The sequence below is a fragment of the Octopus sinensis genome, linkage group LG24, assembly GCF_006345805.1.
Source record: "Octopus sinensis linkage group LG24, ASM634580v1, whole genome shotgun sequence".
NCBI classification, from domain to species: Eukaryota; Metazoa; Mollusca; class Cephalopoda; order Octopoda; family Octopodidae; genus Octopus; species Octopus sinensis.
Window position 1 is genome coordinate 9,438,423 of NC_043020.1, and position 14,138 is coordinate 9,452,560.

The window sequence follows — 14,138 nt, forward strand, 5'->3', positions numbered from 1 at the left end:
TCCAGGTTCAGTCCCACTGCATGGCACCTTGAGCAAGTGTCTTCTACTATAGCCTCAGGCCAACCAAAGCTTTGTGAGATGATTTGGTAGACGGAAACTGAAAGAAGCTTGTCGTATATATGTATATATATATATATGTGTGTATGTGTTTGTGTGTCTGTCTTTGTCCCCCTAGCATTGCTTGACAACCGATGCTGGTGTGTTTACGTCCCCGTCACTTAGCGGTTCGGCAAAAGAGACCGATAGAATAGGAACTGGGATTACAAAGAATAAGTTCCGGGGTCGATTTGCTCGACTAAAGGCGGTGCTCCAGCATGGCCGCAGTCAAATGACTGAAACAAGTAAAAGAGAAAGAGAAAGAGATATAAAGGTATAGCTCCTTTTTACCAGCTGGGTAGACTGGATAAATGTGAAATAAAGTGTCTTGCTCAAGGACACAACACACTGACAGGAATTGAACTCACAAACTTATGATGATTGTGAGCCAAATATCCTATCCACTGAACCATGCACATTCAATTGAGGTAAATGTGATTACATACCTGGAGGTGAAACTGCACGCTTTTCAGGTGCAGATATGATTCTTAATTGGATTGTTCTCATAAATGGAATTTGCTTTGAATTGGATTATGTTGCAATAAAAGGCATTATAAATTAGCGCCGCTTTGACTGGCTTCCATGTCGGTGGCATGTAAAAAGCACCATCCGAATTGTGGCCGAAGCCAGCGCCGCCTCAACTGGCTTCTGTGCAGGTGGCATGTAAAATGCACCAATCCGACCGTGGCCGATGCCAGCCTCGCCTGGCACCAGTGCAGGTGGCACGTAAAAAGCACCCATTACACTCTCGGAGTGGTTGGCGTTAGGAAGGGCATCCAGCTGTAGAAACACCGCCAGATAAGACCGGAGCCTGGTGCAGCCTTCTGGCTTCCCAGATCCCTGGTCGAACCGTCCAACCTATGCTAGCATGGAGAACGGACGTTAAACGATGATGATGATGATAATGACATCCGAGCGTGATCGTTGCCAGAGCAGCCAACTGGCCCCATGCCAGTGGCACGTAAAAGGCACCCACTACACTCTTGGAGTGGTTGGCATTAGGAAGGGCATCCAGCTGCAGAAACTCTGCCAGATCAAGATTGGAGCCTGGTGCGGCTGTCCGGTTCGCCAGCCCTCAGTCAAAATCGTCCAACCCATGGACGATTTCTAGCATGGAAGGCAGACGTTAAACGATGATGACTATGGCTTTTTATGGCTGGCTGCCCTAACCATCACCATCAATTTCAGTGTGTACTCTATGTATTTTATTGTGGAACCAGCACAAAATTGGTTGTTATGTTGCTAGCAGCATTAGAGTGTTGATGTCTCTGTTCACTTACTACTCACTTCACATCGTGTAATCTTAGCAGATGAGTCATTGATTACAGATATCATTGTGATGTAGCTTTTTGTTAGAAGGATTACATTTGTGTTTGGTTAAAGATGAATTTTGAGAAAATGATTTACCGCAGTTATCACAGTGATATGGTTTATCTCCTGTATGAATGTATTTGTGAATAGTTAATGTGTTACTTACAGAGAATGATTTACCACAGATATTACACTGGTAAGGTTTTTCACCTGTATGAATGCGGTTGTGCTTAGTGACATCACTATTTTGAGAGAAAGATTTACCACAAATATCGCACTTGTAGGGTCTATCTCCTGTATGAGTGCGTCTGTGAATTGTTAAGTGAGCTGTTTGAGAGAATGATTTATCACACATCTCACAGTGATATGGTTTCTCACCCGTGTGAGTACGACTGTGAACAGTTAAATGACCTGTCTGAGTGAAGGATTTACCACAGACGTTACAGCGATATGCTTTCTCTCTGGTATGAGATTTATTGTGTCTTGTTAACTGACCTTTTTGAGAGAATGATTTACCACAGATATCACAGTGGTACGGTTTTTCCCCTGTATGAATACGTTTGTGAACAGTCAATACGTATCTGTAAGTGAATGATTTATCACAGATATCACAGCGAAATACTTTTTGTGTTGCATGAACGTATCTCTTGTGTGTCGTTAACCGACTTGCTTTTGCAAACGACTTGCCGCATATGCCACACTCAAATGATTTTCCTTCTGTATGAACACATTTGTGAACAGTCAATGCACTTGCATGAGCAAACGATCTACCGCAGGTATCACAGTGATATGGTCTTTCACCTGTGTGAATACGCTTGTGACAATTTAACGCACTTTTGTAAGCAAATAATTTACCACAGATGTCACAGTGATACGGTTTCTCCCCGGTATGAACACGCTGTGAAGATTTAGTGAACTGCGATGAATGAACGATTTACCACAGATATCGCAATGATATGGTTTCTCTTTTGTATGAATGCACCTTCTGTGCATCGTTAACTGACTCGTTTGAGTGAATGATTTACCACAAATGTCACAGTGATATGGCTTTTCTCCGGAATGAATTCTTTTGTGAACAGTTAACGCACTTGAAGAAGTGAACGATTTACCACAGATATCACAATGGTGTAGTCTTTCCCCTGTATGAATACGTTTGTGAACAGTTAATGTACATCCATAGCTAAATGATTTACCACAGATATCACACTGATAAGGTTTCTTCCCAGTGTGAATTTGTTTGTGAATAGTTAATGTACTCCCAGAAATGAATGATTTACCACAGATATCACACTGATACGGTTTCTTCCCAGTATGAATTTGTTTGTGAATAGTTAATGTACTCCCAGAAATGAATGCTTTATCACAGATATCAAAGTGATGTGGTTTTTCTTGAGAATGAGTGTGTTTCTTGTGCAACATTAATTCACTTTCTCCAGGGAATGATTTACCACAGATCGCACAGTGAAATAGCTTGTCTCTCGAATGAATACACTCGTGAACAGTTAATCCACTTCCATCAGAGAAAGATTTACCACAGATATCGCAGGTAAATACTTTTTGTGTTGCATGAACGTATCTCTTGTGTGTCGTTAACCGACTTGCTTTTGCGAACGACTTGCCGCATATGCCACACTCAAATGATTTTCCTTCTGTATGAACACATTTGTGAACAGTCAATGCACTTGCATGAGCAAACGATCTACCGCAGGTATCACAGTGATATGGTCTTTCACCTGTGTGAATACGCTTGTGACAATTTAACGCACTTTTGTAAGCAAATAATTTACCACAGATGTCACAGTGATACGGTTTCTCCCCGGTATGAACACGCCTGTGAAGATTTAGTGAACCGCGATGAATGAACGATTTACCACAGATATCGCAATGATATGGTTTCTCTTTTGTATGAATGCACCTTCTGTGCATCGTTAACTGACTCGTTTGAGTGAATGATTTACCACAAATGTCACAGTGATATGGCTTTTCTCCGGAATGAATTCTTTTGTGAACAGTTAACGCACTTGAAGAAGTGAACGATTTACCACAGATATCACAATGGTGTAGTCTTTCCCCTGTATGAATACGTTTGTGAACAGTTAATGTACATCCATAGCTAAATGATTTACCACAGATATCACACTGATAAGGTTTCTTCCCAGTGTGAATTTGTTTGTGAATAGTTAATGTACTCCCAGAAATGAATGATTTACCACAGATATCACACTGATACGGTTTCTTCCCAGTATGAATTTGTTTGTGAATAGTTAATGTACTCCCAGAAATGAATGATTTATCACAGATATCAAAGTGATGTGGTTTTTCTTGAGAATGAGTGTGTTTCTTGTGCAACATTAATTCACTTTCTCCAGGGAATGATTTACCACAGATCGCACAGTGAAATAGCTTGTCTCTCGAATGAATACACTCGTGAACAGTTAATCCACTTCCATCAGAGAAAGATTTACCACAGATATCGCAGGTATATGGTTTCTCACCTGTATGCAAGCGTCTCTTGTGTGTTGTTAACTGGCTCGTTTGAGTGAATGTTTTGCCACAGATATTGCAGTGGTAAGGCTTCTCCCCTGTATGAATACGTTTGTGAATAGTCAATGTACCTCTACAACCGAACGACTTACCGCAGCTATCGCAGTGATATAATTTCTCTCCTGTGTGAGTATGTTTGTGTTTAGTCAAAGTATTACCATCAACAAATACTTTACCGCAAATATCACAGTGATACGGTTTTTCTCCAGTATGAAAACGTTTGTGAACAGTTAATTTGCTTTTATAAGTGAATGATTTACTACAAATATCACAGCGATACGGTTCCTCTCCTGTATGAATACGCTTATGAATTGTTATGCTGCTACCATTACTGAAAGATTTACCACAGATATTGCACTGATATGGCTTCTCTCCTGTATGAACACGTCTGTGAGAGTTTAAATGAACTTTTTGAAAGAATGACTTACCACAGGTATCACAGTGATACGACTTCTCACCTGTATGAATAATTTTGTGTTTAGTCAAATTACCTCTGTCAGAGAATGATTCGCCACAAATGTTACACTGATATGGTTTCTCTCCTGTATGAATACGTATGTGTCGTGTTAGGCCATTAGTGTGAGAGAATGATTTACCACAGATATCACAGTGATATGGCCTTTCACCTGTATGTGTACGTTTGTGACCAGTTAAGTGACCTCTTAGAGAGAATGATTTACCGCAGATATCACAGCTGTGAGGTCTCTCTCCAGTATGGAGATGCTTGTGAGTAATTAATGTACGTATTCGAGTGAATGATTTACCGCAGATATCACAGCCGTGTGGCTTCTCCCCTGTATGTAGATATCTATGTTCAGTTAAGTTAAGTTTTAGAGTGAATGATTTACCACAGATATCACAATGATATCGTTTCTTTGCTTTCTCTTTTTTGTTAATGCATTTATGAGTAGCAAGCTTACTTTCCTGAGGAAATGACTTTTTACACCTATCACAATGGTACGATGATTTTCCGGTCGATTTTGGCAATTCTTCAGGGAAATTCATCATCCTTCTATATCTTCTTTTCTCAGGACTAGATATGGATTGTTTTTCATTTGTTAGTCAAAACTTTATTACTGCAATGTACTTTGATAGTTCTTGCAAATTTAAACGGAGCACAAAATCAGCTTGTACAGATTCGAAGGTAACGAAGGGGCAAAAATGTCACTCTCACAAAAAATATTTCTCAGTTTTTCAGGATGACATTTTACTAAAATCTTTAAAAGGTTATAAATATTGACGATCTATCTTTGCGGATGCTATCTGGTATTCTGAAATGAGAGAGAAATAGTTTAAGATATTGAAGAAAATTTTTTTAAAAATTAGAAATTTAACAGTGAAATTTTTGTACAATTCTCTATTGATATCAGCTATCTATCTGCAGCTTTATATAGCTATGTAAGACCTCACCTGGAATTTGCATCACCGGTCTGGAACCCCTATCTTGCCCAGGATATCAATCGTCTGGAAACTGTTCAGCGACGTGCAACCAAAAGAATACCCTCCATCAGGCATTTGCCATATCCTGAACGCCTTACTTCCCTGGGCATGGACAGATTGAAACTCTGACGTCTGGCAGCTGACCTGGCAGACACCCATAAAATTATCAACCATCGTACAAACAATAACTCTGAGCACCTTTTCAAACTCCACCCATCTAACACCCGTGGACATATTTACAAAGTAAGAAAACAGCACAGCTCCCATGACTTTCGGAAACATTTTTTCACGCTGAGAGTTGCTGAAGCATGGAACAAACTGCCGGCATCAGTTGTTAGTTGTCAGAGCACTGAATCCTTCAAAACTTCCATGCTTCCTGAGATTCGCCAACACTACACTTGATTTTCTCCCCTCCATACACACACGGGCATGTATCTGTCTCATACATTGTTCGCTTTCCAGACATTTCTACATTACTGCATGTACTTTATATGCACTTTCTGACAAGTTGTGGTGCACCTGAGCACTCTATACAATAATTTCATTATTATTATTATTATATAAATTATAATTTTTTACCACCACAACTGAACATTACTTTTTGCATGTCAACATATTTAGATTGGGTAACACTACACATATTACAATAAACAATAGTGATTATACATTACATCTGGACTAATACCTTCTAGTGGAAATTTACGGATTTTCCATACACACAGGAAGCAGGTAAGAAGAAATATGCAAGGCCTTTTTTTTCTCTGAGTTTAAAATGCGACATTGTTTTTGTTATGTCTACATTCCACACGCATAAATACAGGACAAACACGCACGAACACATACACAGACGTACACCAACTAGCTTACTCCTCCATTTCGACATGTCAAACAGAAAACAAGCAGGTGACAAGACAAATGGTGCTCACGGAAACTATTGAACATTTGTTGATGTTCCTCCTACGCAAAACGAAGAATGGCCAAGCAGGCATTTTATGTAGGCTATTCGTTTGTAATCTTGATTTCTTAGTTGATTTCGTATTGATGTTTTCAAAAATACAGATCAGTATATTTATATATATACAGTTATCCTGTACATAAAACTCGGGACATGGAAATTGTTATTTATTTGAAGTTCAATATAATTATTATATTCTTGTAGAAAATATCTTTTGCCAATGTCGCTATGAGTTTTTACATTTCTATAATTACTGCCTAAAGAAATATCTTCTCCCACCTTTGATTTTACATCAATATAATTACCTATTTCTTTACTACCCACAAGGGGCTAAACACAGAGGAGACAAACAAGGACAGACGGATTAAGTCGATTATATCGACCCCAGTGCGTAACTGGTACTTATTTAATCGACCCCGAAAGGATGAAAGGCAAAGTCGACCTCGGCGGGATTTGAACTCAGAACATAACAGCAGACGAAATACCTATTTCTTTACTACCCACAAGGGGCTAAACACAGAAAGGACAAACAAGGACAGACAAAGGGATTAAGTCGATTATATCGACCCCCAGTGCGTAACTGGTATTTAATTTATCGACCCCCGAAAGGATGAAAGGCAAAGTCGACCTCGGCGGGAATTGAACTCAGAACGTATTGGCAGACGGAATACGTATTTCTTTACTACCCACAAGGGGCTAAACACAGAGGGGACAAACAAGGACAGACAGACGGATTAAGTCGATTACATCGACCCCAGTGCGTAACTGGTACTTAATTTAATCGACCCCGAAAGGATAAAAAGGCAAAGTCGACCTCGGCGGGATTTGAACTCAGAACGTAGCGGCAGACGGAATTACGGCTACGCATTTCGCCCGGCGCGCTAACGCTTCTGCCAGCTCGCCTCCTTCCCTTCCATATAATTACCTGATTATCCTCCAACGCCATTCTTCTCCTCCAGACATTAAATTCACTTATACAACATACTGTCTGTCTCCCACACCCCATCAAACACACACAGGCCGATTTCAAAGAGAAACCTTCTCATCGTAAAATCGCTTCCTCTTAGTCTCTTTCGCTCTCATTACTTATGTAAAAAAATAAAAGTTTTTTACGGAAATCGACGGAAATCTGTGCTACTACAACCGAAACTACTACAACCGAAACTATGCCTAAATTCCTGCATTCAAAGAAAGGCAAGAATTCCACCGAAACAAACGTTTAGTCGACTTACCCTTTTCGCATGCAGACAGCGAATCGGTGTGTTGTACGTTTTTACCAAAGTAAATATCTGTTAGAACGAGGTTTACCAATGTTTTACCAATTTTTCACTCCAGCATCATTCAAAGAGAAACCAATTTCCTTCTTCCATAAAATCCTAATTTAATACAATGAACGAGTGGAGCTGACTTTATGTCTCCAGCCGCAGTTTCGATGTCGAACGTTACAACTTCAGTGGTTACGTCCCCTTGCAGATACTTAAAAGTCACAGGAGTGAACTGGATGTTGCGAGTGGTGAAGCGATTTTTCGTAGATAAAATATTCATATCAGACTAGCATTAGGACCCGTCGTTGCCGGATCATAGTGCTAGTGCATGTATATATATATATATATATACTCTCTTTTACTTGTTTCAGTCATTTGACTGCGGCCATGCTGGAGCACCGCCTTTAGTCGAGCAAATCGACTCCGGGACTTATTCTTTGTAAGCCCAGTACTTATTCTATCGGTCTCTTTTGGCGAACCGCTAAGTGACGGGGACGTAAACACACCAGCATCGGTTGTCAAGCAATGCTAGAGGGACAAACACAGACATGACAGGCTTCTTTCAGTTTCCGTCTACCAAATCCACTCACAAGGCATTGGTCGGCCCAGGGCTATAGCAGAAGACACTTGCCCAAGGTGCCACGCAGTGGGACTGAACCTGGAACCATGTGGTTGCTTAGCAAGCTACTTACCACACAGCCACTCCTGCGCCTGTATGTGTACATATTACGTGTACATCTATATATATACATCTACACATAAAATACAAAATTATATCTTGATATCGCTAGTGATAACAATACTCAAAACATATAAGACTGGAATTGTAGGCCCGTTTCTTGCAATTTCGATCAATTGTATCTTGTCCTCCCTCTTGTATAGAAGTGTGGATACAATCCAGCCTACCTCTACTTCTGGGGGAAGATTTTAAATTTTTATCCGGGACGTCCTACGTCCCATATATAAAGGTAAAATAAAATATTTCCACTTTGCATGGTTCAAGTCGAGTACTCCCTTGCACGCTCTGTTGACTCGAACCTTGCTTCTATTGTGGCTAATTTACCGCCTCTGGTTAGATATCTTTCATAGTCACACCAAGACACTTTTCAATGGTGCTTTCCTCCAGATGTTCAAATCTTTTTTTTCTCTACATTGTATACTTTATAGACAATAGTCTTCCCTTTAATTTAATTTTTTATTTCGTTTGGTGTGGTGTTATCCTAGATTCACCGTCTTTGTCGATGATCAATCCCAAATAGGTTTGTATTTCTTCCATTTTAATTTTAATGAGTTCGCGCCCGCTGATGGCTGTAGTGAAATTCATTTTTGGACTTTCTTCTATCGAAAGCATTCTAACAAAAATGCAGCCATGTAAACGGTGAAAATATTGTCAATTTCCCCAAACAGGGACACAATTCAATTTTTAAACAATAACCAAAGCTCCTTCTTCCAAAGGGGGAGGGTTACAGTTTACAATTATTTAACAAATGCAACACAACAACGTTTCCCTTACGAGAAACCAACAAACGTGATAACAATAGTTAAACAGTAATAATAATAACAACAAACCTTACGGTGAATCAAAAAGCAGTACGCAGTTTATTTACAAGGCTTTGGTTGGCTTGGAGGATACAACAGAATTCACTTGACCAAAGTGCTGTGCGGTGTGACTGAACCTGGGACCACATGGTGGTGAAGTAAACATCTTAACCACACAACCATGCACTCCTGTGCATATATGCACACAAATACAATGGGCCTCCAACAGCTTCTGTACATGAAATTGAATCATCAGGTATCACTAAGCTCAGGATTCTTAAATCCTGGCCGATGCCAGCTCCGCCTCGACTGGTTTCCGTGTCAGTGGCACGTAAAAAGCACCATCCGGATCGTGGCCGAAGCCAGTGCTGCCTCAACTGGCTTCCGTGCAGGTGGCACGTAAAATGCACCAATCCGACCGTGGCCGAAGCCAGCCTTGCCTGGCACCAGTGCAGGTGGCACGTAAAAAGCACCCACTACACTCACGGAGTGGTTGGCGTTAGGAAGGGCATCCAGCTGTAGAAACACTGCCAGATAAGACCGGAGCCTGGTGCAGCCTTCTGGCTTCCCAGATCCCCGGTCGAACCGTCCAACCCATGCCAGCATGGAGAACGGACGTTAAACGATGATGATGATGATGATGATGAATATAAAGGGTTAAGCTGTCTACAGAGATTTACACGGAAAATGTGAAAGCAATTGTTATAGATAAAGAGAGGGATAACAGGTTAAAGGGAATATTTAGAAGGGATATTGATCCACCGGGAGTTGTGGTGGAGTTTGATGGCCTGCTGCCAGTGATGGAATATAGAGAATTAGAACCATACTCTCTTTCTCTTTTACTTGTTTCAGTCATTCGACTGCGGCCATGCTGGAGCACTGCCTTTAGTCGAGCAAATCGACCCCGGGACTTATTCTTTGTAAGCCCAGTATTTATTCTATCGGTCTCTTTTGCTGAACCGCTAAGTGACGGGGACGTAAACACACCAGCATCGGTTGTCAAGCAATGCTTGGGGGACAAACACAAACACACACACACATATATATATATACATATATACGACAGGCTTCTTTCAGTTTCCGTCTACCAGATCCACTCACAAGGCATTGGTCGGCCCGGGGCTATAGCGGAAGACAGTTGCCCAAGGTGCCACGCAGTGGGACTGAACCCGGAACCATGTGGTTGGTAAGCAAGCTACTTACCACACAGCCACTCCTGCACCATATATGAACTATTAAAAAAAAGAGGAAGTAAAATTGCTTTTTAAAAAAAAATGATGCTAATAGGAAAAAAAAAAACAAAAGGAATAAAAGAAATGATTATAAACTCAGTAAAAACATTCAAATGGCACTGCATGAGAGTGGGGCTCATGCAGCCATTTCATCATTTATTATATAACATTTTTCTCACTTTTATTGTGGATTTGTATAAAGGACACACACGCAAACATTTTACCGTTTATATATATAGAGAGATTAGCAAAAGAGAGAGTCTGTTATGTTGCTGGCAACATTAGAGTGTTGCTGTTTCTGTTCATATACCACTCACTTCATACAGTTGATGTTTCTTAGCAGGTAAGTCCTTTGTTACAGAGAATGATTTTTTCACAGGTATCACAGTGATATCATTTTCCTTTGGAATGAATCTTTTTGTGTCTTGTCAAATCACTTTTTTGCAAAAACGATTTACCACAGATTTCACAGCGATGCGGTTTTCTTCCCGTGTGAATGTATTTGTGAGTCGTTAAATTACTACTTCCAGAGAATGACTTACCACAGATATTACACTGATATGGTTTTTCACCTGTGTGCATGCGTTTGTGTTTAGTCACATCACTGTTTTGGAAAAACGATTTACCGCAAATATCACATTCATATGGTTTATCTCCTGTGTGAATACGTCTGTGACTGGTTAAATGAGCTGTTTGGGAGAATGTTTTACCACAGATATCACACTCATACGGTTTGTCTCCTGTATGAATACGTTTATGACTAGTTAAATGACCTGTCTGAGAGAAAGATTTCCCACAGATATCGCAATGATATGGTTTCTCTCCAGTATGAGTGTATTTGTGTTTCGTTAAATGACATCTTTCGGAGAACGATTCACCGCAGATATTACAGTGATATGGCTTCTCACCTGTATGTACACGCATGTGCCTAGTTAGGCCATACCTTTGGGAGAAGGATTTACCACAGACACTACAATGATATGGCCTTTCTCCTGAGTGAATACGCTTGTGAGCAGTTAAAGCTCTTCCAGAGGTGAATGATTTACTGCAAGTATTACAGTGATATGGTTTCTCTCCTCTGTGGGAATGTTTGTGAGCATTTAAAGAACCTGCTCGGGAGAATGATTTACCACAGATATCACAGTGATATGATTTCTCTCCTGTATGAATGCGTTTATTGTGGATTGTCAAGTAACTACTTTGAGAGAATGATTTACCACAGGTATCACAGCGATATGGTTTTTCCCCTGTATGAATACGTTTGTGAACTGTCAATGTACCTCTATAACTGAATGATTTACCACATATATCACAGTGATACGGCTTCTCTCCTGTATGAACACGTTTGTGAACGGTCACTGCACTTCCATCTGCAAAAGACTTACCACAAATATCGCAATGATATGGTTTCTCTCCTGTATGAACATGTTTGTGCTTAGTTAACGCACTCCCATCAGTAAATGATTTACCACAGATATCACAATGATATGGTTTCTCTCCTGTATGTGTATCTATGTTCATTTAACTTACTTCTTGCAGAGAAGGATTTACCACAGATATCACAGTGATATGGCTTTTCCCCTGTATGAATACGTTTGTGAAGAGTTAATGTACCTCCGTAAGTGAATGATTTACCACAGACATCACAATGATACGGCTTCTCCTGAATGTATGTGTTTGTGCCTAGTTAACACACCTCCATCAGTGAAGGACTTACCACAGACATCACAATGATATGGTTTTTCACCTGTATGAATACGTCTGTGACTGGTTAAGCGTATTTTCCCGGAGCATGATTTCCCACAGATATCACACTGATACGAATTTTCTCCAGTGTGAATGCGTTTGTGATTAATTAGGGTACGAACTACAGAGAATGATTTATCACATATGTCACAGCGATATGGCTTCACACCTGAATGAATACGTCTGTGATGCATAATCAAGTAGGTTCTTTGAGAGAATGATTTGCCACAGATATCACAGTGGTAAGTTTTGCCTCCTGTATGAATACGTTTGTGAACAGTTAACGTACTGCCATCAGTGAATGATTTACCACAGACGTCACACCGATATGGTTTCTCTCCTGTATGAATACGTATATGAGCAGTTAGGGCACTTCCCTTAGTGAATGATTTACCACAGATATCACAGTGAAATGGTTTCTCTTTCGCATGAACACCCCTTTTGTGTACATTCAAGTGACTTGTTCTAGAGAAAGATTTACCACAAATATCACAGTGATACGGTTTTTCCCCAGTATGAACACGCTTATGAACAGTTAACGAACACCCGTAGGTGAATGATTTACCACAGACATCACACTGATATGGTTTCTCACCTGAGTGAATGAGTTTGTGTTTGTTTAAGGTGTTTCCATCAGCATATGATTTCCCACAGATGTCACAGTGAAACGGTTTCTCCCCAGTATGTATGAATACGCTTGTGAGAAGTGAAATGAACTTTTTGAAAGAATGATTTCCCGCAGATATCACAGTGATACGACTTCTCACCTGTATGAATGTATTTGTGTTTAGTCAAATTACCCCTTTCAGAGAACGACTCACCACAGATATTACACTGATATGGTTTCTCTCCTGTGTGAATACGTATGTGGCTAGTTAGGCCATCACTTCGAGAGAATGATTTACCACAGATATCGCAATGATATGGTTTTTCCCCAGTATGAATGCGCCTGTGACCAGCTAAGTGGCCTCTTACAGAGAATGATTTACCACAGATATCACATTCATATGGTTTTTCTCCTGTATGAATGCGTTTATGAATAGTTAAGGTATGTATTCGCGAGAAAGATTTACCACAGGTCTCACAGTTATGTGGTTTCTCCCCTGTGTGAACACGTTTATGTTTAGTAAGGCTACTTTTTAGAGGGAATGTTTTTGACAGATATTACAGGGGTATGACAATATTACTTCTTCCTTTGGCAATTCTTCAGAATTCATTTTTCTGAATTTTTTTTTTTTTTTGCTCACAACAAATATGGTATTTCGTCTGTCTTTACATTCTGAGTTCAAATTTCACCAAGATCAACTTTGCCTTTCATCCTTTCAGGGTCGATAAATTAAGTACCAGTTCTGTACTGGGGTCGATAATTGACTGCACTCTCCCCAAAGATTTCGGGCCTTGTGCCTAGAGTAGAAAAAATATGGTATTTCGTCTGTCTTTACATTTTGAGTTCAAATTTCACCAAGATCAACTTCGCCTTTCATCCTTTCAGGGTCGATAAATTAAGTACCAGTTCTGTACTGGGGTCGATCTAATTGACTGCACTCTCCCCAAAAATTTCGGGTCTTGTGTCCAGAGTAGAAAAGAATATTTCCAGGGTAGCAAATGCTTTAGTAAATCTGTCCAAATTTAATCGGAATGCAAAACCATCTCATAAGCTTTTTAGAGATGAAAGAGAAATGTCTCGCTCAGAAGAAGCAACTCTCAGTAACTCAAAGATAAATTCATAGAAACAGTGTGTTGAAACTCTTCTGCATAACATCTTCCTTTAGTTGTAAATGACGATATATATTGATGATGCATCTTTCATGGCAACGTCATCTGGTATTCTGAAACGACAGAGAAATAGTTTGAGATATTGAAGATAATTAAAAAGAAGAGATTCTACAGAGAAAATTTTCCTACAATTCTATACTCTTTACTCTCTTTTACTTGTTTCAGTCATTTGACTGCGGCCATGCTGGAGCACCGCCTTTAATAGGGCAACTCGACCCCGGGAATTATTCTTTT

General features: G+C 40.0%; 1 protein-coding gene across 1 annotated transcript in view; it reads right to left on the minus strand.

Moving 5' to 3' along the window:
- The window catches only part of LOC115223867 (zinc finger protein 208-like), a 44,291-nt gene that overhangs the window by 9,374 nt on the left and 20,779 nt on the right, over positions 1–14,138 (minus strand). The window contains exons 3-4 of the mRNA XM_029794566.2: positions 3,844–3,993; positions 1,568–1,978 (exon numbers count right to left, since the gene is read on the minus strand). Coding sequence (XP_029650426.2) covers positions 1,568–1,978; positions 3,844–3,993 — 561 coding nt within the window. The remainder of the gene's footprint in view (positions 1–1,567; positions 1,979–3,843; positions 3,994–14,138) is intronic.